Source organism: Bufo bufo, chromosome 3, assembly GCF_905171765.1.
Source record: "Bufo bufo chromosome 3, aBufBuf1.1, whole genome shotgun sequence".
In the NCBI taxonomy this organism is placed as follows: domain Eukaryota; kingdom Metazoa; phylum Chordata; class Amphibia; order Anura; family Bufonidae; genus Bufo; species Bufo bufo.
Window position 1 is genome coordinate 404,688,005 of NC_053391.1, and position 25,650 is coordinate 404,713,654.

At 42.5% G+C, this 25,650-nt stretch overlaps 2 protein-coding genes across 2 annotated transcripts in view; one reads left to right on the plus strand and one right to left on the minus strand.

The window, feature by feature from the left end:
* Nucleotides 1-211: 211 nt before the first annotated feature.
* On the minus strand, nt 212-14,952 carry TAF1D (TATA-box binding protein associated factor, RNA polymerase I subunit D). The gene is made up of 6 exons (XM_040424822.1): nt 14,784-14,952; nt 13,547-13,700; nt 12,020-12,392; nt 7,754-7,929; nt 4,062-4,107; nt 212-338 (listed from the first exon to the last, which is right to left on the minus strand). The coding sequence occupies exons 2-6, from the start codon at nt 13,669-13,671 to the stop codon at nt 255-257; spliced, it is 804 nt and encodes a 267-aa protein (XP_040280756.1). The 5' UTR covers nt 13,672-13,700; nt 14,784-14,952; the 3' UTR covers nt 212-254.
* A 181-nt stretch (nt 14,953-15,133) lies between these two features.
* Nucleotides 15,134-25,650, plus strand: part of C3H11orf54 (chromosome 3 C11orf54 homolog) — a 32,398-nt gene continuing 21,881 nt past the window's right edge. Inside the window, exons 1-3 of the mRNA XM_040424823.1 lie at nt 15,134-15,196; nt 21,951-22,080; nt 25,201-25,299. Of these exons, the coding sequence (XP_040280757.1) occupies nt 22,023-22,080; nt 25,201-25,299 (157 nt within the window). The 5' untranslated portion in view covers nt 15,134-15,196; nt 21,951-22,022. The remainder of the gene's footprint in view (nt 15,197-21,950; nt 22,081-25,200; nt 25,300-25,650) is intronic.

The window sequence follows — 25,650 nt, forward strand, 5'->3', positions numbered from 1 at the left end:
GGGACAGATAACGCAGGCTGCAGTTTTAAAAGGGCCCTGCATCCGCCACTTCTCAGTTCCCTCTTTCAGTGCAGTCTGCTCAGAAACCATGTTCTCATAGCAGTTAATCATTTAATAAAAAAAAAATATATATATATATATATATATATATATATATATATATATATATATAAAAAAATAAAAAATAACTGAACATTAACTAGGCATTTTAAATACGACCAAAACATTTAGCCTTTGTCAGTCCACATTAACTTTTATTCATGTGCCGATTTTTTCTTCTTCATTTGCCAGTTTTGCTTGCTGGGTACTTTGCAGTTCAAAATGAAGGCACTGTTCTCCTGAAACATAGGAAAAATGTCAGTAAGCACCAGAAAGCCACAATGCAGCTAAATGCCACGGTTCTGCGATGTAGTAGCTGTCCACGTGGTTTTTACAGGTGAAACATTTAACATGCTTTCAACTGTAAAAACAGCATTGCAAAACCGTGCAAACGGTAAAATAGCATGCAGTTTTCACAATGCATTTTTTATTTATTTTTTATGACGACTGTTCCACAACGTGTAAACCCAGTCTAAATGGCGGGAATTTAAAGGGTTTCTGTCATCAGAAAAATCGTTATGTAGCTGGCCGACATTGGCGATGTGCTAATGTCCGCAGAACATAACTGTATGACTTATATCTCCCTGCCTGCTGCCGTTTGCGCTAAATAATGACTTCTATAATATGCAAATGAGCCTCTAGGTGCTAGTGGGGCGTTGCTGCAGCTCCTCGGTCTCCTCCGTGCCCCCGCAAATCCCGCACCTGCGCCGTCCATTTTAGCATTAGGCGCAGTGAGTGAAGGACGACAGCAGGCGAGCGTCCTTCACTCACTGTGCCTAATACTAAAATGGACGGCGCAGGATTTGCGGGGCACGGAGGAGACCGAGGATGTCAATCACCTTTACAAGGGCGTGCCAAACGGTGAGAGGACGGAGCCTCTAGGTGCTCCAGCAACGCCCCACTAGCACCTAGAGACTCATTCGCATATTATAAAAGTCATTATTTAGCGCAAATGGCGACAGGCAGGGAGATATAAGTCATACAGTTATGTTCTGCGGACATTAGCACATCGCCAATGTCAGCCAGCTACATAACGATTTTTCTGATGACAGAAACCCTTTAATTAAAACTTATTGCTAATCAAAATGAGCACACAGTTGGGGTCAGTAACTAGAGACTCATTTCAAACATCAGTCTTATGGCCCCTTTCTACTTTTCAATTGAGCAGGCAATTGTCTGGAAGGAAGCAGTGTATGGGAAGGAGCAATCGCTAACGCCATCACTCAACACGGCAGAGCGTGTTTACACAGGACGATCTCCCGCCAACAAACGATGATTTAGGTGCCTGCAGAACGGACACATGGATGTGGAAAGCACACAAGGCTAACTGCAGTACAGGGCATTATGCTAGATGTGACGCGTTTAACCCCCTTGCATGGATTCCTCTTTTTTCATCATTGCATTCCAAGAGCCATAATATTTATATTTTTCCATCGATGCAGCCGTATGAGGACTTGTTTTTTTGGAACAAATTGTAATTTTTAATGGCACCATTTCTGAATACACATAATTACTGGTAAAGGAAATGTGTCACCAAAAATTGTATATGCCAGTTAAAACCATTATTATGGGGGCAGCCATCTTGCCTGAGCTCTTCTTCACAGCATTTACAAAGCATTAAAGAAAATGCTTTATGGCAGCCCCATGGGCCATATAAACAATGGTCAGGAGGGGCCCCTATTGGACTTACATGGGAGAGTCTTCTAGCCATGCTCTGTGACCTGTGCAGAAGTCATTGTACAAGTGAAGAATGGATAAGCTTTGACAATCACCTATTGTGAATGGTGGATCTTGTGTTATCTATACACAGAGGTGATATCATTACAGGCAGGATTAGAATGAGTTAACTGCTGTAAAGTAATCTGTACCCTTCATCTATTTATCCCCAGGATTGTAACTGTGACGAGGGGACATCCTCTGCGTCTGGAGAAAAGGTTTGTACACAAACATAGAAGAGGATTCTTTACGGTAAGAGCAGTGAGACTATGGAACTCTCTGCCTGAGGAGGTGGTGATGGTGAGTTCACTAAAAGAGTTCAAGAGGGGCCTGGATGTATTTCTGGAGCGTAATAATATTACAGGCTATAGCTACTAGAGAGGGGTCGTTGATCCAGGGAGTTATTCTGATTGCCTGATTGGAATTGGGAAGGAATTTCTTTCCCCTTAGGCCCCTTTCACACAAGCGAGTTTTCCGCGCGGGTGCAATGCATGACGTGAACGGATAGCACCCGCATCTGAATCCTGTACCCATGTGTTTTCTTTCACACATCAGTTCTGCGTTGTTTTAGAATCGCAGCATGTTCTATATTCTGCGTTTTTCACGCAGCCCTGGCCCCATAGAAGTGAATGGGGCTTCAGTAAAAAACGCATTGTAATCCGGAAGCAAGTGCGGGTGCGATGCGTTTTTCACTGATGGTTGCTAAGAGATGTTGTTTGTAAACCTTCCGTTTTTTATCACCCGCGTGTAAAACTCATCAAAATGCATTGCATCTGTGCGGGAAAAACTGAACAACTGAACGCAATCGCAGACAAAACTGACTGAACTTGCTTTCAAAATGGTGCAAGTTTGCCTGAACGGACCCTGAACGCATCCGGACCTAATCCGTCACGCTCGTGTAAAAGTGGCCTAAAGTGGAGAAAATTGGCTTCTACCTCACAGTTTGTTTGTTTTTGCCTTCCTCTGGATCATCTATGTACAAAGCAAGAAGTGGCGCCAATTATTAGTTATAGTGGCTAATTCAAAAACTGCAGGATTTCTGGTTTTAGTTTAAATATAAAAAGTGACAAAGAAAATTTAAAACATTAAAAATTATTTAACAATATGTTAAACATAAAAAAGTGATTTAAACAACAGGTCATTTTCTGATGACCCATTCCCTTTAACTCTTTTTTAGGTGGACGGGAAGAAAAACAGCAATACTGCCACTGAGTTTTTACATTGTAAATTTTGCTATGTTCACTTTGCGTCATAAATATTTTCTGAGTAATTTCAATGACAGCTTGAGAAAAGTCCCAGCAAGTGGACTGAAAACGTCGCAAGGGTGAATAAAGGTTCACACTTTCTTCTTTTTCACCAACGGATGTGCTGCGGTGTCTTTATTCTTTATATATATATATATATATATATATATATATATATATATATATATACACACACACACTTTTTTTTTTTTTACTACTTTTGCACAATAAAACCCTTTTCATTGGTACCATTTTGAGGTACATAACACTTTTTGATCTCTTTTTATTCTGTTATTGGTGGGAAATAAGCAAAAAACAGCAATAGGCCTGATTGCATATACTGCAGATAGACCTGGGGCCTTCATCAGGCTCCCAGCTGCACCCTGCAGACAGATGGAGCCCCTTTCCTCTTAATGCAGGCACTTTTAGGAGAGTCAAGCCCCTGCTCATCCGCACTGGTTACCCATGCATTGCTTTTTTTCTAGGTTGCCGCAAAAAGGCAACAGTCTAGCATAATGCGCATTAATGATTGCCCCAAAATACGTATCAGTGGTCATTAGTGGGATAACACTAGTTATGTATGGGATACTATCTAGTTATGCAAGAAGTAGTTACTTTGACCTACATCATTTTGGCACTGTCTGCTAAGGAGTAGGGGGCAATATAGTAATTTTTCTAAGAATAAGGATGCTTGTCCCACAGATACTTATTAACCAAACAGGATATGCCATAAATGTCTGAGATGGCAGTGCCACCTCCTGGACCCCCAACCTCACCCGAAGGTACAAAAAGCTCTTTAAACAAGCTCTGCCATTGTTATTTCTGTTTAGTAATTAAATTGCGCAATATCCATATCATCTATTTTATTTTCCGGCATGGTCCTGTAGATTACACACTCAAGACCTAAATCTCAGGAACATGGACTTTTAACTGCTCAAGGAGTAGTTTCAACTGAGGCACGCTGGCACTGTCCTGCTGAGACAGACTATCAAGGACACTCACCACAACTTTTACTTCTTCCTCCGCTTCGTCTTCATTAAGGTTTTCCCTAGAATTAATGCAAATATGTTACCAAAAACACTGTTTGAGAAAATACAGTTTTCCTGGGGGAAAAACAAAAACTAAAAAAAAACTTTAATGGAAAATAGTTTTAGCAGACAGAACATGGATGAGTTTTACATTGCTTGTATGAATAAATCCTTTGGGGAATTGGGGTTACTAAGTGCTTCTGAAATATATGGCCACTGTAATAATTCCAAATAGTATGGACAAGGAGGCTTCAACCAAGAGGGTTTTTGAGGATGGATGGGAGGTGGGTACTGGTTTACAGCTGGTGTATGGACACTCACTTACGCGCAATCCTCTGCCATAAGGAAAAAACATACCTGTCATTTCAGGTGACCTTCAGAAAAAGCAGTTGTGCGTACATGTGGAGTCGCACTGTAGCCATTATATGACTTGGATCTTACATTTGTCACCAGTTTTCTCCTCTGCAGGCTTTTGTCTCTTCTAGGGCTGCAACGATTACTCAATGTAATCGCCACAAAAAAATCCTCGATTCGTTTTGATCATGTGACCACAGAGCACGAGTGAAGTAAAGCCGGCTATCACTCACCGCTCCGTGGTCTCCTGACGGCACAGTGCTGAACTGTCCTGGACCTGGCGTGCACACATCGTCAGCGTGCGCTGCCTGGCGCTGTGCGACGTCAGGACCCAGTGCACGTTGGGAAGACGACGCTGCGGTCCTTCTCCTGCGGACTCCATATCGGCCAGCCACGCACCGGACCAGGAAAGGTAAGTATTACAGGGGGGGGGGGGGGGGCATGGAGGGGCTAATGGCACTGGGGGAGAGGGGACATGATGGCATGGAGGGAATTTAGACTAGAACCTTCAGAATCACAAGTGCATATCCATGAAGCAAACATGATTATAAAAAATAAAATGGCTGCACACCATTATACATACAAACAATAGAGCTAAGAAATGGGGATCATTCTAAATAAAAGTGGTACAATACAGACTATAAATGAGTTAATGGAAGCTCTTAGCTCACATATTTGATCAAATGTGTGTCGGGCCCATCTATCAAATATGTGCGCTAAGAGCTTCCATTAACTCATTTATAGTCGGTATTGTACCACTTTTATTTAGAATGATCCCCATTTCTTAGCTCTATTGTTTGTATGTATAATGGTGTGCAGCCATTTTATTTTTTATAATCATGTTTGCTTCATGGATATGCACTTGTGATTCTGAAGGTTCTAGTCTAAATTCTCTTGTAGTATATATTGAGGGTAGCGCCTCTTTTAGACGGAACACGCCCATCTACCTGGGGCTTCTGAGCAGAGTACTTATGTAGCTGGTTCCTACACTGCCCTGAATATTGTAGGCTTAGGTAAGTCCAAAGAGAGGCAGTATATTAGTGTTAGGGACCCATCTGCGGAAGCCACCTTGACACCTGGTAGATGGGCCCGACACGTTTGATCAAATATGTGAGCTAAGAGCTTCCATTAACTCATTTATAGTCGGTATTGTACCACTTTTATTTAGAATGACCCTTTCTTAGCTCTATTGTTTGTATGTATAATGGTGTGCAGCCATTTTATTTTTTATAATGATGGCATGGAGGGGCTGATGGCACTGGGGGACATGATGGCATGGAGGGGCTGATGGCACTTGGGGGAGTTGATGGTACAGATGACTGATGGCACTGGGGGGTGCTGATGGTACAGAGGACTGATGGCACTATGGGGGTGCTGATGGTACAGAGGACTGATGGCACTATGGGGGTGCTGATGGTACAGAGGACAGATGGCACTATGGGGGTGCTGATGGTACAGAGGACTGATGGCACTATGGGGGGGGTGCTGATGACACAGAGGACTGATGGCACTGGTGAGAGCTGATGGCGCTGAGGACTGAAGGCACGGGGGGGGGGCTGATGAGTTTTTATAAGGGAAAATGTTCTCTTAATTAGTATTTTTCTTAATGGAGTACTCAATTAATCGTTGGATACTTGATTACTAGAATAATCGATAGCTGCAGCCCTAGTCTCTACTTGTCATTTTTCCCAGAAAGAGTTGGTGAAAAATAGCTATGATATCTCCCATACACTGCACTCAGAACAGGAGATTATGTTCTTCTGACTTTGTGGGAGTAGCAGCAGCAGCATGGTGGAACACAGAGAAGTACTGAGCAGTGTAGCTATGAAACCAGTACTGAGGCGAGATAGAAAACTTAAAGGTAATCGGTCACCACATACCTTGAAATAAATCCAGCTAACATGGGAGATGCAAACTTGTCAGCATATTCTAATGCTATTTGTCCCATGTTGATACATGGCCCAAATCCAGAGAAATAAATGTATTTTATTTTATGCAAATTACCCCCTCGGTGCAATAAGGACGTTCCTGTTGCATCCGAGACTCTGCTCATTTTCTTTGCTGGAGATGCCAACCACTTTGAGTGACAGGGTGCATGCGTAACCGTGAGATTTCAGGTCCAGGTGGGATTATGTTTACATTGCCAGGCCCTGTTAGACAAGGCAGTGGGGGTGCAACTGGCAAAGAAAATGTAATCAGCTACACCCTTGCTGCTCCAAGGGTCTAATTTGCATAAATGTAAAAGGCTTACCCCTCTGAATCTGGGCCATGTATCAACATGGAACCAAGAGCATTAGAATCTGCTGACGCGCGCACAGCTCCCATGCCAGCTGGATTGATTTCAAGGTGTGGTGAAAGATTCTGTTTAATAGAGCCAGCAGCAGCTCCTCCTTCCACTCCCTTAACTATCCAAAGACTTCTATGGGCAGCATATAACCAGATCTCTCAGTGAGCTGATAATCAGTCTGGTCTCTCAAAATGGACTTTATTTGTGAATGAAGAATGAATGATCAGTCCTGGAGATGGGGTGGGGGAAGATAGCCGAGTGCTTGTACTCTATCTCTGGCAATCCCACAGAGATGAATGTATGGACAGTGCTCATGTGTGCCAGCCGTCCCATTCATATGGGGGAACATGAAGTTATCTCTGGGACCCCCACCGATCTAATAGTTATCTCCTATCCTGTGGATAGGGGATAACTTCAAACAACCGGAATACCCCTTTAATGGGGTTGTCCCATGACAAAGACTTATCCCCTACCCACAAGTGTCTGATCAACATGGGTTCTACTGCTGGCACACGAAAACGGAGCTCATGTCCCCCAATATGAATGGAGAGGCTGTCACATGTGAGCACTGTCCCTCCATTCAACTCTATAGGATTGCCAGAGATAGAGTACAAGCACTCAGCTATCTTCCCCCACCCCATCTCCAGGACTGATCATTCACAGCTAAAGTCCATCTTGAGAGACAAGACAGATTTTTTTTGGCCAAATAAAGCATGCACGTGTACAGATGGGTCAGGCCAACAGCTATCAATTGTGTATGGCCAGCAGCCTAAAAATACATGTGGAAAAAAATAATTCATAATATATAATAATTAGGGATGAGCGAATTTGTGTTCTCAAGTTTGGAGTACAAGGTTAGGGTTATCTAAGGATTCCGCTACCACGGACCATAAGTTATGGCCCATGGTAGCGGAATCCATAATGGAATTCTTAGATAACCGGAACCCCAGGTTCGCTCAACACTAATAATAATATATAGTTTGCTCAAGAGGATCCAGAGAAGACAACACAGGAATTATGCTTACCCAGGATCAGAAATGGGCGATAGAGACTCATCTTCATCCAAATAGGAGAATTCCCTTATTCCAAAGTTCTCATTCTTCAAATTTTCATCTCCTTCCATGTCCTCCAGAGACTGCTTTAAGGAACGCTCGTATTTAAGATTTTTTACATGGTTTAAGAATCCACCCAAAACGAATTGCTGCATGAAAGAAATCACTGCATGAGTAAATAATAATTAGGAGAGCCTGAGCCAAGCTACCACTATCATTTGACGATAACCTAAATACATAATTAATGCCATCATTAAAGCCAGTGACACCTATAGCAAATGCTGACATGTATTTTACAGAGAATAATAGCAGAAACCCTAGGCAGACACTTAGATTTATGACACCGTCTGTCAAAGAGGCAAATCTGTAGCTTTTCATCTGGAAAATGATGCAAGTTCCAGACATTTCTTACGCTGCATATGAAAGAGATGAATAAAATGACACTGGATTTGGAAAGTTTTTTGGCAAGATTCTGGTACAAAACCTGAGCCCAGGTAATTGTCAGGGACATCACATTCATCGGTCTCATGGCCTAGGCTCGGCTCAGCCCCATTTAAGTGATGCCAGAAGTCAGACCACCACCAGTCTCATATTGATGAGCTATCCTGAGAATAGGCCATCAATATGAAAATCCAAGAAAACCCCTTTAGAGGAGACCTATCGCCATTCCTGACAATTTTGTTTTATTTTGCATTCCCCATGAATAAGCAATTCTGGAGCATCCTTACTCATAACTTGGCTTTGTTCCTCTGGTATATCTCCAAGAAACGTATAAATAAATTGGTAACTGGGTGTTACCACTCCATATGTCAAAGGGGTGAGTCCCCACATTGTGGGCACACCACAACTGTATTCATAACTTTCTAATAGGAATAACAAAGTAACTGCATAAACACAAAGTTCAATAAAAACAAGTTCCATAATTGTTATATCAGGAGGAATACAAGTATTTACTAGAACAGACATGTCCGGATAACTTACTGTCCCTCTTTATGGCATGTGGGCATCGCAGAAGGGATATCCTGCTTGGGGCCCCACTCTGCACCAGAGCAAAGAGATGCTAGAAAGAGGAGCTCTCACACTGTTGGACTAGGGACGACCATTCATCACACAGTTATCCAATTCATTTAAAGGAGTATTCCAACAGAAAGGGGCATTTACTAAACAGAGTTTACGCCATAATTGTGGCTTACAAAGTCGCAACTTATGGCACACATCATATTTAAGACTTTTTGAGCTTCTCGCCACTTTTCCAAAGTGGCCAGGGAAGAGGTGGCCTGGCCCTTATAACTTTCACCAGAAACTTGAGTAAGTTAAAGCTTAAGTACTGTATATGCCAGAGCCTAGGTGGCGTAGACTTCTGTTTCTGGTGGATGGCAAAGATACTCCTAATTTAAAGAGGCAATGATGAAACCAAGATAGGTAACCCACTGTCAGTTTACTGTTGCTTTGAGAGGAAGATGTTATCTTATTTGAAGGGTAATACAAACCGGATTCCAAAAAAGTTGGGACACTATACAAATCGTGAATAAAAACTGAATGCAATGATGTGGAGGTGCCAACTTCTAATATTTTATTCAGAATAGAACATAAATCACGGAACAAAAGTTTAAACTGAGAAAATGTACCATTTTAATGGAAAAATATGTTGAATCAGAATTTCATGGTGTCAACAAATCCCCAAAAGGTTGGGACAAGGCCATTTTCACCACTGTGTGGCATCTCCCCTTCTTCTTACAACACTCAACAGACGTCTGGGGACCGAGGAGACCAGTTTCTCAAGTTTAGAAATAGGAATGCTCTCCCATTCTTGTCTAATACAGGCCTCTAACTGTTCAATCGTCTTGGGCCTTCTTTGTTGCACCTTCCTCTTTATGATGCGCCAAATGTTCTCTATAGGTGAAAGATCTGGACTGCAGACTGGCCATTTCAGTACCCGGATCCTTCTCCTACGCAGCCATGATGTTGTGATTGATGCAGAATGTGGTCTGGCATTATCTTGTTGAAAAATGCAGGGTCTTCCCTGAAAGAGATGACGTCTGGATGGGAGCATATGTTGTTCTAGAGCCTGAATATATTCTTCTGCATTGATGGTGCCTTTCCAGACATGCAAGCTGCCCATGCCACACGCACTCATGCAACCCCATACCATCAGAGATGCAGGCTTCTGAACTGAGCGTTGATAACAACTTGGGTTGTCCTTGTCCTCTTTGGTCCGGATGACATGGCGTCCCAGATTTCCAAAAAGAATTTTGAATCGTGACTCGTCTGACCACAGAACAGTCTTCCATTTTGCCACACTCCATTTTAAATGATCCCTGGCCCAGTGAAAACGCCTGAGCTTGTGGATCTTGCTTAGAAATGGCTTCTTCTTTGCACTGTAGAGTTTCAGCTGGCAACGGCGGATGGCACGGTGGATTGTGTTCACTGACAATGGTTTCTGGAAGTATTCCTGAGCCCATTCTGTGATTTCCTTTACAGTAGCATTCCTGTTTGTGGTGCAGTGTCGTTTAAGGGCCCGGAGATCACGGGCATCCAGTATGGTTTTACGGCCTTGACCCTTACGCACAGAGATTGTTCCAGATTCTCTGAATCTTCGGATGATGTTATGCACAGTTGATGATGATAGATAGTGGAGCAATATCAGAAAGGTGCTACCCAGCGAAAAATTGCAAAGACTTTGCATCTTTCTGCGCAACATTGTGGGAATTGGTGATCCTCTACCCATCTTGGCTTCTGAGAGACACTGCCACTCTCAGAAGCTCTTTTTATACCCAATCATGTTGCCAATTGATCTAATTAGTGTTAATTGGTCTTCCAGCTCTTCGTTATGCTCAAATTTACTTTTTCCAGCCTCTTATTGCTACTTGTCCCAACTTTTTGGGGATTTGTTGACACAGTGAAATTTTGAATCAACGTATTTTTCCTTTAAAATGATACATTTACTCGGATTAAACGTTTGATCTGTCATCTACGTTCTATTACAAATAAAATATTGACATTTGCCATCTCCCCATCATTGCATTCAGTTTTTATTCACAATTTGTTTAGTGTCCCAACTTTTTTGGAATCCGGTTTGTAGTACGTGTAGAATTGGGATGATAGTTTGACAGCTTTATTGTTCTCTTGATAAGCCTAGAAAAAGATGCCCACAGAAGAGCACTGCATTGATTAGGCCCCATGCCTAAAACCGTATCCATTTTGCGGTCCGCAAAACATGGATACCGGCTGTATGCGGCCCGCATTTTACCCATTCTGCACTTACCACGCCATGTTAAAAAAAAAAAAAACATCCTTGTCCGCAAAACGGGGTGGCGGAACGAACATATGGAAGCGGACAGCACATGGTGCGCTCCCCACATTTTTTGCAGCCCAATTAAAATGAATGGGTCTGCATAGGATCTACAAAAAAAAATGCGGATCAGATGCAGACCAAAAATAGTTGTGTGCGTGTGAGGCCTTAGTGTAATATTTGATTCTCTAATTGAGTCACCCATGCCCCTGCCCTCTCTGGCCAGATTCCACCAGTGACAGCAACTGATTTCCAGGACTTAGGCCCTATGCTCATGACTATTTTTGGTCTGCATCCAGTCCACATTTTTTGCGGATCAGATGTGGACCCATTTATTTCAATGGGTCAACAATAAATAAGTACAGCACACTGTGCTGTCCGCATCCGTACGTCAGTTCCGCTGTCCCACAAAAAAAAAAGATAGAAATTCTTGTCCATTTTGCTGACAAGAAAAAGCATTTGTAAGAGAGTGGTAAACGTGGAACGGGAAAACATGGGATGCACATAACCAGTATATCAGTGTTTTGCTTACCGCAAAATTGATATGGTCGCGCGCATGGGGCATTAAAGAAACGGCAATCAATTTTTTCTCTCTCTCCAAAATCTCCACTTTTTGAAAGGCAATATATGCACACGACCGTGATCGGTCCGGGAAACATGGCCTGGTGCCTCCCAGGCCGACTGATTTATACTACAGTCAGTTCCTATCTGATCGTGGGGCTATTGCAGTGTGCTCACTTGAAGATGAAAGTACTCTACACTAGCCCTGCGATCAAACAGAGGCCGACTGTTTCATAAACTACTATGATGCAGTCAGTTGGGGTCAGGGGAGCCGCAGCCGGCCCGAGAAGTGTGGCCAACACATGGCACATGTTCTCCAAGCCGATCACGGTTGTCAGCATGAACCCTAAGAAACAGAGAGTGCATGTGTGGAGCCAGTGCTTTACCTCATATTTAAAATACAGCTTCAATGGAAGATACTTGAGTGGTGTAAAAGGAAATTTAATTCCTTGATCCAACAGTCGGCGCCTTCTTTCTTCCAAGGGAACAGAATATTGTTTATGTTTGGTAGTGGTTTTCTTTCTCCGTGGCCCTTTACCTTTCACCAAAGACCTAATCTTTCTTGTCTTACTTGGTTTCCATTTCCTCCAGTTACGGAAGGGATGTTTAACAAACTCTGAGAGTTCCTTCTTCAAGGGTAGAACATTAAAAGTGTCGTCAGAAGATGAAATCGAGGCAGATGAAGACTTCAATTTCCGTTTTTGACCTCTTCGTATTCTTGTATTCCTAAGAGGATAACTAACTGCATCCTGGAACAAACTAGCACAAGATATTTATTTTATTTTTTTAACCGGCAGTTTTGAAAAATAAAAATAAAAAATAAGTTAAAAAAGTGAAAGAAGTTAAAATAATGAAACATACATAAACTAAAAGGCAGGGAGAGAGGAAAAACGCACATAGAGTTGTCTAAGAGGGCATATATGGAGAATGACGGTAACGAGGCATTGCTTTCAGTTAGCAGGAGACTCCATAAGGGTCAATACCGATTTTGGCTCTTTTCTGAGACCACATAAAACGTCAAACTTTTGCAATCAGTTCACTGGTATCTGTGGGTTGGTGTGGCCCAGTGCCAAGTGGCTTTGGCCTGATAGCAGGGAAGCTGAAGGCTGCCAGGTCTCACCACCTGCATACGTTGTGTTGCAGTGGTTACCATGTGATGCTAGACTAAATCAGTGTAAGGTCCCGCTCAATGTGGTGAGTAGGCCTATACATACAAATAGCCTCGTGTTGTGCTTAGCAGCAATACATAGCATGGGCATGTGTGACCCAAGTCTTTCTCTAGAGCTGCTTGGTCAGAGGAACTGAAGTCAACTGGTAACAGGCTGGAGAAAACAAATCATGCAGTCTACATAAAAAGGATTCTTTCAGTGCTACGGACATCAAATCTCGATAGATGTCTTTATCTTTGTTCCTAGACAAAATATAAGCCGCCTGCGCATTAAACCTAAAGAATCCTTTTCTTAACATCTGGAAAACTTAGGTGACGGCATCAGAGAGCATCTATCAGAATCAGCATAGGTGATAATATACGTGTGTACATTTCTAAAAATGGCATAAACGGAAAAAGGTTAAGATGTTCGCATTCTCACATGCTGAATGGCACCTGCAGTGTGCCAAGTGGTCTAGTACCATGGAGCTAAAACTGCATGCACTTTCCCATGGCGTTTGGGCACAGCGTCCACCGGTGAAACGAGTTGACAGCACTTGTTTCACGTTCACAAGCCACGCATTTCAGAACCATCTAGGTTTTTCAACATTGCTTACTTCTGATGCAATTCAGCATACGAGAAAAAACGGGGCCGACCAATCACGTTTATGGTGTCCTACTAGGACCATGAAGGGTTCTACTAAAATCATTTCCTTTTAGTAACAACTAGGATGTGGAAAACTGTAACTGAATGAGAAGGTCCTACCAGTTTTCGTCGGTTTCACTTGTGGAGGAGAGGTTTTCCCTTTCAGGTCTATGTTCTGAATCAGGGATGAGCGGCACACTGCACCCCGCTGATCCGCTGTCCAGCTCACCCTCAGAAGGATCCATTGGAGAACTGCAGGACTCCGACTATAAGCCTGGGCAAACGACACAGAAAAAGGCAAGGCTTCTTTCACACAGACTTGATGTTTTTGAGAGGTGAATCATGGGTTTGGTTGGATACAGCAACAAGAAGTGCTACATACAGGATGGAAACATGGTGAAAACAGGTCATAAGAGTCCAAATTAAAAAGGAAAAGCTTGGGGAAGATGTACATGAGGTAAGAAACTACACGACTAGGTCTGTTAAAAAACATAGTAATCCTGGAAAACCCCTTAAAGAGGTTCGCAGGCATTTCTGAAAATCCCAGAGCCTTCAGACCCTGTGGAGTAAAGATTGCTTCCTGTGTACTTGCCCCTGATGCCCCATGTCCCACTGGCTGTGGGCTTTTCCCCTTGGGTCCTGAGTAGAAGAGCAGCTGAACAGGAAGACTCAGGAACACGGTCAACATCGGGTGTGATGGAGTTGTAGGTACAGAGGAAACCATACTTCCGTCACAGGATCTGAACACTCTGGGATTCTCAGAAATGTCTGGAGAACCCCTTTCAGCTCTGTTCACATGACTTCCAGATTCATGACAGATCTGCTTTGGAATGGATCCTGATTAATACTGACTGGGGACTATGCTATTTGGAAAGCTAAAGAACAGGACTAGTGTTGAGCGAACTTGTGTTTTTAGTTCGGCGTCTAAAGTTCGGGTTATCGAAGAATCGCGTTATGGATTCCGCTACCACGGACCATAACGGAATTTAGAATCCATAACGCGATTCTTCAATAACCCGAACTTTAGACGGCAAGTTTGCTCAACACTACTCAGGACCATTATACCAGGGTAATCACAGAGTAACCCACCTCCTAGAAGCACAGGTCAGCAGCCGAATGCTATACAGCAGGTCCTAGAAGTCTCATCTAAGACTCGCTTCACATTTGCCCTGTGATACCACTGGAACCCAACAGACCCCATTGATTTACAGTGGGGCCGCCATGCTTCCTGTTATAGAGTACACTTACTAAATGATCCTCTGCATTGCTCTATCAGAGAGGTCTACATCAGGAGTATTTCCCATCCTACACGTCTGAGGTATGCAGATGAATCCCCCCTAATGGTACTTGAGCCCACCTAGACAGCTGAAAGGATGCATTCACGCAGGCTGTTCTGATGCAGTTTTCATAGCCTAAACTGGGGCAGGTATAGACTCCTCTCTCTATATGCTCCGAGTCGCCTCCCTTTACTTCTTCTTCTTCATAAGGTAGGACCATGAACGGGAAGGACCTTCTGACGTCACGGAGGCACGTGACATACTGGCATCACGTGACCGCAAAGCGCACGCATCCTGATTCAGATTGATGGCACTGGACTTCAGGCCGCTCTTGACTTCCGGCTTCCGCGCAGGAGACATTTTCTTGTAGACCAAAGAGGCCTTGTCATGTGGGGACCAGCTGATGCCTGTCACATGACTGTGGGTGGGCGGGGCTCACAAGACAAGTGTACTACTGTACTGTACTTCGGTGTACCTGGCTGCAGGAGCTCAGGTAGGGAGGTCCGTGCCTTCTATGTGCTAATAATGCATTGTGCTGGGATGGCAGGTGGATGGCAGGCGCTCGCTGGAGTCACACGTGACTTTTTGTATGAAACCTCTTGATTTGTGGAAGTAAGCCAGGGAGGATAGGTGTAAAGGGAAAACGATGCTGTGCTCATACAGGATTTCTGTGTGACTCTCCTCGGGGGTCGGTTCAGCACCATCTTGAGGGGCCTACACTATATACTGAAAACTTATTTTTTTATTATTCTTCTTTTTTGGGGGGGGGTTAGAGTAGGAAAGTAAAAAATGCTCCACTGCAGTTCTTCTTCTGGGCTGTTTTTACAGTGTTCGCCGTGTGATATAAGCGATAGGTTATTTATTCTGGAAGTAATTATCATTAAGGTAAATGGCTCCTCACCTGTGTGTAATCCTAGTGATGCCAGTTTTGTGTATATATCATCCTTAGAGGGGTTGTGCCACGTCTTCAAAGTTCTCACCTATCCACAGGACAGTGGATAACTAACTGACCGCTGGGGGATCGAACCACTGAATCCTCCGCCAATCCAGAGCCGGTGTGTTTCAGCATTATACCGGTGATATGTGGACAGTTGGACAGTTTCTTGGGACCAAAGTATCCCTGTAATGGATTATACGACCTGTTATACAAAAACCTCAAAAGTCAAATATTAACAAAACAATGATACAGGGTATGTTCTCACAGCTAAGGCTATCTTCACATGGCAGAATCAGCGGCAGATAAATCAGTAGCAGATTACTTTGGTGGCAGATTTCTAATCTGTTGGAGGTTTTAGAGGAGTTTATACAAGGGTATTAGTACAGTATTTGGATGAGGTTTCTTTTTTTCCCCCATTGACTTCTATGAAATCCACAATCAAATCTGCTTCCAACAACTAACATGTCACTTCTCAAGCGTTATTCAAATCGGCTACTGAAAACTCCTCTACCATTTTACACTGGGTGCACAATAAAGAGGACCATTCACCCCTCCTGACAGGCCTGTTTTAATAGCTTCATGCATTCCCCGTGTAATAACAATTCTGGGGCATCTATTCTTACAAGACATTAAGCCCGTTACAATAACGGGCGCTAGAACAGTAGTGCATAAACATTAGTAGGAACAGTCTATATTAAATGGCAAGGGAATTTGACCACATTGTAAAATAATAATAAAAATAAAATGGAAACTTTTATATATATATATATATGTCACAATACAGTAAGTATAATTATTATTGCCTTAGTGTAAAACTTTGTAACAATCTGCAATATACAACATCTGAAGCAGATATTCAGGGAAAATGTATTTTCTTGAAAGTCTTCTATAAAATTTCTTTCTACACAACATTTCTTGTAAATATTCTTTCTGAATTTGGCAAAAGTTTGTCCAGGGCCATCTACAACCTTTACAACCACATCTGAAAAAGTTCTAACTCTTGATAATGCAACCTATAACTGACCGTGGCAGAATACTGGTTCTGGCAAGTAAATGCCAACTTTTTCTAAGGTTTGCCCCTGACCTTTATTAATTGTCATGGCAAAGGCTAATGTAACTGGAAATTGTCGCCTTAAAGGGAACCTGTCATCGGCTTTATGCTGACCTCACTGAGGGCAGTATAAAGTAGTGACAGAAATGCTGATTTCAGCGGTGTGTCACTCATTAGCTAATAGTAAGTGGTTGCTGAGAACCAGCATCATAATCATTGCATCCCAGGCCCAGAAAAGAGTCAAATCTACCTGAGAAGAGTCCTGGTTATCATAATCTCCTGCTCTCCCGCCCATCTGCTGATGATTGGCAGTTATCTCCTAGAGAGAAAGGGAGAAAACTAGATAGAAGACTGTCAATCTTCAGCAGATGTGCAGGGAGAGCAGGAATTCATGAATAACCAGGACTCTTCTCAGGTGGCCGGGACTCTTTTCCAGGCCCAGTCTGCAATGTTTGTGATGTTGGTTCTCGGCAACCACTTACTTTTAGCTCATGTGTGACACACCGCTGAAATCAGCATTTCTGTCACTATTTTATGCTGCCCTCAGTACGGTCAGCATAACGTCGATGACAGGTTCCCTTTAAGGTAAATGGTAAATTAGTAGAGGATTGAGCAATAAGGAGGTTTCTTTTCAAGTCTTTAACAGAGGCGGGTTCCATTGCACAATCCTCTTTTAGTGTTTATATTTCTGAGGAGCATAATTATTGCTCCCTTTTTAAGGTTCAGTTTATGCGTCTGCATTCCTGTTGGAGTTAGCTCATTAAGAAACTCAATAGGATAGTTCTGCATATCTTCCTCAGCTGAGTCATCAATTGAGTTTGAGCTGAGGAATGTCACAGTATCTCCTTCCAAAATGTTTAGCACCTCTTCATTTATGCTATCAACCTCAGAGTTCTTTGGGCAAATAATACATTTTTTTGTTATCTTTGAGACATCAGCAACTGGAATTCTTTCTCCAAATAAGACTTTGACAATATTTTCTGTACATAACATTTTTGAAGGGATTTCAATTATGTCTTCGGGCAAACCGTCAATGTGTGGTGTATCACCATTGCCAACATGGGTCAACCATTTGCGGAATTCAGTGTCAACTGAACGGATATTGTTTGTAAGGTTAAGTATTTGGAAGTTTTTCCACAGTTTATTATACTTTCTACATGCTTCTACAATTTGTGTCCGGTCACCATGAGGAACCACTGGAAGTATTTGCCAAAAATCTCCACCAAGTAATAAAACTTTTCCTCCAAAGGGTTTGTGGTTATAGTATATAATTAACATAGTATATAAGGCCGAAAAAAGACATCTGTCCATCCGGTTCAGCCTGTTATCCTGCAAGTTGATCCAGAGGAAGCAAAAAAAAAAACTCTGAGGTAGAAGCCAATTTTCCCCACTTAATGGGAAAAAAAATTCCTTCCGGACTCCAATCAGGCAATCAGAATAACTCCCTGGATCAACGACCCCTCTCTAGTAGCTATAGCCTGTAATATTATTACGCTCCAGAAACACATCCAGGCCCCTCTTGAATTCCTTTATTGTACTCACGATCACCACCTCCTCAGGCAGAAGGTTCCATAGTCTCACTGCTCTTACCGTAAAGAATCCTCTTCTATGTTTGTGTACAAACCTTCTTTCCTCCAGACGCAGAGGATGTCCCCTCGTCACAGTAACAGTCCTGGGGATAAATAGATGATGGGATAGATCTCTGTACTGACCCCTGATATATTTATACATAGTTATTAGATCTCCCCTCAGTCGTCTTTTTTCCAAAGTGAATAACCCTAATGTTGATAATCTTTCAGGGTACTGAAGTCCCCCCATTCCAGTTATTACTTTAGTTGCCCTTCTTTGAATCCTCTCCAGCTCTGCTATGTCTGCCTTGTTCACTGGAGCCCAGAACTGTACACAGTACTCCATGTGTGGTCTGACTAATGATTTGTAAAGTGGTAGGACTATGTTCTCATCACGGGCATCAATGCCCCTTTTGATGCAACCCATTATCTTATTGGCCTTGGCAGCAGCTGCCTGACACTGGTTTTTACTGCTTAGTTTGCTGTTTATTAAAATTCCTAGGTCCAGTGTTAAACCTCATCTGCCACTTATCTGCCCAAGCCTCCAATCTATCCAGATCCCTCTGTAGCTGTATATTGTCCTCTTCAGTGTTAATTACTTTACACAGTTTAGTGTCAAATGCAAAAATCAATATTTTACTGTGCAAGCCTTCTACAAGATCATTAATAAATATATTGAAGATAATAGGGCCCAATACTGACCCCTGAGGTACTCCACTAGTGACAGTGACCCAATCTGAGTATGTACCGTTAATAACCACCCTCTGTTTTCTATCATTGAGCCAGTTACTTACCCACTTACAGACGTTTTCTCCCAGTCCGAGCATTCTCATTTTATATACTAACCTTTTATGTGGTACAGTGTCAAATGCTTTGGAGAAGTCCAGATATATGACATCCATTGTTTCGCTGCTGTCAAGTCTAGAACTTACCTTCTCATAGAAACTGATTAAATTAGTTTGACATGACCGATCCCATGCTGATATGGCGTTATTTGCTTATTTACCTTGAGGTACTCCAAGATAGCGTCTCTGAAAACCTTCAAACAGTTTACCCACGACAGATGTTAAAGGGGTTCTGCAGTTTGTTTAAACTGATGATCTATCCTCTGGATAGATCATCAGCATCTGATCGGCCAGAGTCCGACACCCGGGACCCCTGCCGATCAGCTATAGCAGCACCGCGGCCTTCTCACTGTTTACCGCTGGCCCAGTGACGTCACGACTAGTATCAACTGGCCTGGGTGGGGCTAAGCTCCGTTCACTTGAATAGAGCTTAGCCACGCCCAGGCCAGTTGATACTAGTCGTGACGTCACTGGGCCAGCGGTAAATAGTAATAAGGCCGCGACGCTGTTAGAGCGCTTCTGCCTTCTCAAACAGCTGATCGGGTCCCAGGTGTTGGACCCCCGCTGATCAGAAGCTGATGATCTATCCAGAGGATAGATCATCAGTTTAAACAAACTGCAGAACCCCTTTAAACTTACCGGCCTATAGTTTCCGGGCTCTGTTTTTGGACCCTTTTTGAATATTGGTACTACATTTGCTATGCGCCAATCCTGTGGAACATTGCCTGTCAGTATAGAGTTCTTAAATATCAGAAATAAGGGTCTGGCTATGACATTACTTAATTCTCTTAGGATACGGTGGTGTATGCCATCTGGTCCTGGCGATTTGTCTATTTTAATCTTTAAGACGCCTCTGTACTTCTTCCTGGGTCAGACAGGGCACTTTTAATGGGGAATTAACTTTTACATTCTGCATTTCATCTGACAGTTTATTTTCTTCAGTGAATACAGTGGAGAAAAAAATATTTAATAGCTTTGCTTTCTCCTCATCGCTCTCTGCAAATCCCCCCTCATTACTCCTTCAGATTTATACTTTTTACCATTTATATAATTGAAAACCATTTTAGGGTTAGTTTTGCTCTCTATGGCAATTAATCTCTCAGTCTCTAGTTTGGCTTGTTTTTTGCATATTCTATTTTTTCCTTATAGTTTTTCAGTGCTTCCTCGCCACCCTCCTGTTTTAGTGATTTAAATGCTTTCTTTTTGTCATTTATTGCTTTCTTTACAGTTCTATTTACCCATTATTTCTTTTAGCAGTTTGTCGACCGCTGTAATGAGTATTGTAGATGATCTCAAATTTTCAGCATCAGCAGAATTGAGACGCATATTTGATATTGAGTTCTCAACTACCGGAACAGATCATTTGAACTGAGAGTGGTATGTTCTTCCACCCTCAAGAAGATTTGCTGCTATACCTGTTGAAGCCACAGGGAGTGCAATGTTACCTTCTCCACAAACTTTGCTGAGAAGGGTTTTGTAAAGATAGGTTTTACCACTACCTCCTGGACCATCTAAGAAAAAACAACGGTTGCAAAGGTTGTCATTTTTGCCTGGAGAATTTTTAAAGCTGTTTTTTGTTCTCTGTTTAATGTTTTCTCCATTTCTTCAGCTGTGTATTTTTGTAATTCCTTGTCATACATATTCCAACGTAGATCAGTAGTTGGCATTGTGGAAGGCAATCCAAAATCTTCACAGGTTTTGCCATGTAGTACCAGAATGTTGGCTATTTCTTTAAGTGCGATCTTACGACATATTGTGCAATTATCATTGTGTTGTTTATGTTTGTGAACTAAATTGTCAATGAGACTTTTAGAAAAAGGCTCATATTTTAGAAAAAGGGTATTCATATTTTGTAATGATTCTTTCCGGGTTATTGGTCATATCACCAATAAATACTGTATCTGGCTCAACATCTAAAATTCTATAAAATAGTTTGTTTTGCAAAAAAAAAAAATGCAATTCTGGCATTGTATATTTATTGTACAGCATTCAGCAGGATAAATAATGTGATAATTTTATATAAATATTTGCATAAACCCTTTAAGGTCCTTACACGGACCAATGTGTCTGGAAATTTTCTTTAGTTAGCAGTAATCCTCAGGTACCCTCAAGCCAATAGGCACACACTTTAAGATAATACCTCTATCCTACTATGTCCGGGTTCACATCACTGTTTATTTTTCTGTTCTTCTGATCTGTTAGAAGAGCAGAAAAATAAAGAAAAGCATCTGTTAGGTTACATGCACACGACCGTATGTGTTTAGCGGTCCGCAAACTGCAGAACCGCAAAAAAACGAATGATGTCCGTTTTTTTGTGGATCCATTGTAACAATGCCTATCCTTGTCTGCAAAACGGACAAGAATAGGACATGTTCTATTTTTTTTGCGGGGCTACAGAACGGACATACGGATGCGGATAGCACACGGTGTGCTATCCGCATTCTTTACGCACCCATTGAAATTAATGGGTCTGCATCCTATCTGCAAAAAAAACGGAACAGACACGGAAACAAAATAAGTTTGTGTGCATGTAGCCTTATGCACATTTGGCATCTGTTTTAGCCATTTCCTTTTGAGATCCGTTATTTTAGATAGAATAAAAGTCCTGCATGCAGGACTTGACACAGGACTTGTATGCAAGTGTTGACACTTTTCATCCCCATAGGCTAACATAGGGGATGTTTTTATGGTGCAGATTTTGTTGCTGAAAATTCTGCAATGTGTGAAGGCACCATTATGGTACTGCCACACGATATTATACTTGCTTTGTGAATTTCAGTGACCCAAATAAAACCAAATTTACTGATGTTTCATTTTTTTTAATCATTAATTACATTCTTTCACAGTTGCCTGAACTTTGGTCTTTTCTGGAACCGTCTTCTATTAAATATTCCAGTTTGCTGCTGCAGTGTAGAAAAATGGCAGATACTGAAAGCTGTCCTCTTTATTATCCGGCTCTAGAAGAAATTGCTGGTGGTGAGTTATCATTACATCTTTTTCCCCAAGTATAGGCTAATTTCAGACGAGCGTGTTCACTAATGGAAACGCACTCCCCATGGACGCGTAATTTCCGGTTTTGGACACTGCTCCTTTCACAGGACCGCATTACATTATAATGATTTAGGATACCTGCACACAATGCGGATTACCTGTTTTCCTGTGCGGATTTACATGCAGAAAAACCGCAACGTAGTACAGTACCAGCAATCTATGGGATTAGACAAATCTATCTATCAATTGTTTGTGCAATTTTTTTAAATTATTTTTTGGATTTCACCCTTTCCAAAACAAGGGTAAGATCTGCAGAAAATCCGTATCAAATCTGCACTAAAAACCGCACACACTACTTGCTGGTTTTGGTGTGGATACACACAGAAATCTGCACGAAAAAACACATGGATTTTCTGTTTGAAGTCAGCACTCGTGTGCAGGTACCATTATAATGCTGTGTGTCCCAGTCTTACCTTGCATCTACTGAATTGTAGTGACTGCATTATGTCAGCACAATTCAGTAGATGCAATGTTGGACAGAGAAAAGTATTGCGATACTCGATACCACGCAAAAACAAAAAAAAAACACCAAAAAAGCTGCGTGCATTCTGCATTTTATGGAATGTCCGGCCCATAATAGAACAGTCCTATCCTATTTTTGGGGGACGACAAGGTGACTAAAAAATGGCGAATCTTGTCCTATTCAACCTAGTAGATCTCTATTAGGTGGAATAGGACTTCACACTCTACCTGCTGCCTTGTGCATAGTACACACGGCAACAGGGAGATTACCATGGCAGCCAGGGCTTTAGTAGCGTCCTGGCTGCTATAGTAACCAATTTTACTGCTGGGGCCCCGATCAGAAGCTGCCACTGCACCACCAATGACTTTAGTACTGGGGCTGTGGGGGGAGGGCGCACTGCGCCACCAATGTTTTTAATACTGGTGTTGGGGAGGGGGGGGTGCACTGTGCCACCAATTAATATAACTCGCCCATTAATTCAAATACAAGAGGCAGCTACTGGCTTCAGAATCATATAGCCGGCACCTGACCTCCTATGAGAGGTAGCTGCGATCCGTGGCAGTTAACCCCTCAGGTGCGGCACAATTCTCGCAGTGGACACGCTCATCTGAAATAGGTCACACTCTATAGGACTGTTATGGCTAACCTCCGGCACTCCAGCTGTGATAAAACTACAACTCCCAAGATGTACACTTGCTTGGCTGTTGTCAGAACTCCATAGAAATGAATGGAGCATGCTGGGAGTCGTAGTTTCACCACAGCTGGAGTGACGGAGGTTAGCCATCACTGCTATAGGTAACTATTTGAGCGCTGCCTGCACTATGGCCAATTAGACAAAGTCGCACTCCTGCCAATGGAAACCAGGTGTTTCATTCAGTGTAAGGACTTCTGTGGAAGGAACCTCCATTTATGTCAAAACATTTCCTTTTCTCTGAAATAATCCATAGGAATTTATTGTCATAGGTGGTATGGTTAGCGGAAATAGGACTTAAAGGCTATGTACACCTTTGGGGGCAGTATTTATCTATATACAAGTGTATAGGAAGGAGCCGTCCCATAGAAGTAAATGGGATTGCTTCTTGTAATTACACCTGCTCCCCACTGCGATGTCGACAGCGAGGGGGTAGACCATGAAGGGAAGGCTGTGCTCACACAGAGAGCGGCCTTCTCTTCAACCAGCTGATCAGCGGGGGTGCCGGGTGTCGGACCCCTGCCGATCTGATATTGATGACCTATCCTGAGGATAGGTCATCAATGTTAAAATCCCGTAAAACCCCTAGTGTTAGATTAGACGGTCTTACTTTTTGACAGTATTAGTAAATCTGCCCCAACAGATTTTCTTTTATGTCAGCTGGCTCAACCCCTGGTCAGAACAGTCATGTCAAAACAGACTTATCACTGCTGACTGCTGTAGTCGACACCCTCGGAGGATCCAATGTGCATAGCCATTTTCATCCCTTTTCACAGGTAGCTCCACTTAGCCATGTACATTAACACAAATTCAATACTTCTCCAGAAAACATCTCTGTGTTATAACAAAGATTTCCAACCTTAAAGGGGTTCTCCGGGCTACAGATATTCATGACGTATCCTAAGGATAGGTGACCGATATCAGATCAGTCAGGGTCCAACACCCTGCACCCTAATTGATCAGCTGTTATGGGCTGCCATGGTGCCAGAAACTTCAGTGTTTCCCAACCAGTGTGCCTCCAGCTGTTGCAAAACTACACCTCCCAGCATGTCCGCACAGCCAAAGGCTGTCTGGGCATGCTGGGAGTTGTAGTTTTGCATCAGCTGGAGGCACACTGGTTGGGAAACACTGATATAGAGCATGGAACTGAAGGCAAACGGCATCCTACACTGTGTAGTGGCCGTGCCTGGGTACTGCAGCTCATTGATTGTAGCCTTCTGCTCCATACACATTTAGTGTCCAGCACCCATAACAGCTGATCTGTAGGCCTCCCACCAATCTGATATTGATGACCCAGCCCGAGTATAAGTTGTCAATAACTAACCAAGAAAACCCCTTTAATGCTATATTGAACCTCATGAGTATGTTTCCCCTCCTCCATTCCACTTGTGAAATTCCTTCTCCTACAACAAAGAAGTTTGTATAGGGGCAGGTAAAGCATCCTATAATTCATGCCTAGCACAGTTTTTTAGCGGAGATGTGTTGATCGCAGCCAGCAAGGGTTCCTGTGCAAGGAAACGATATGGTTTCCAACGACTAGGGGTGCTACTGGTTGACCACTTACTTGACTCTGCAGCCAATATTGTACTAGTCTGCCAATTCGCCATTAAAGGTGTTTTCTGGTACTTTAATATTGTAGGCCCACCTTCAGGATAGGCCATCAATATCTTATCAGCGTGGATCCAACACCCCGCACATCAGCTATTCTGCGGTAGCTCTTGTGCTGGAACTAGACAGCTCCGTCTACCATTGGCTTGGTGCTGAGAGTCTGACCCCTGCCAATCTCATATTAAGGTACTGGAAAACCCCTTTAGGCTGACCATACACATGAAATAAAAACCTAAGCTGTTATTCACACAATGTTATTATTATTATTTTTTTTTTACTCTAGTTCTGGAACAAGGATTGAAAAAGAATTATGCAGAAGTCCACGTTGAGGTTGTAGATTGCCCTGATCTTACACAGGATCCATTTGGATTTCCAGTAAAAGGTAACTAATTCTTGTATGTTAACAAGATTTTGTTCGTTATTTTTAATTATTATTTTACCAAGATACCACAATAAAATAGTAGGTTAATGTAAATAATAGAGCTCCATAACCTACCATTGTTTGGATGGGGGCACACTGTTAAATTGCTACAGCGTGTGCCATCCACAATAATACCTGGAATACAACACATTTATCATTTCAATAGTGGCTACAAACATACATTAACTCTTTTCCACTCTGTGATGTACTAATACGTCACAGAGCGTTGGTAGTTAATGGTTTATGCCATAAAATGACGTTCTGGTACGGGCTCAGCTGTATTATACTCCTAGAACTCCATTCCCTGCATTT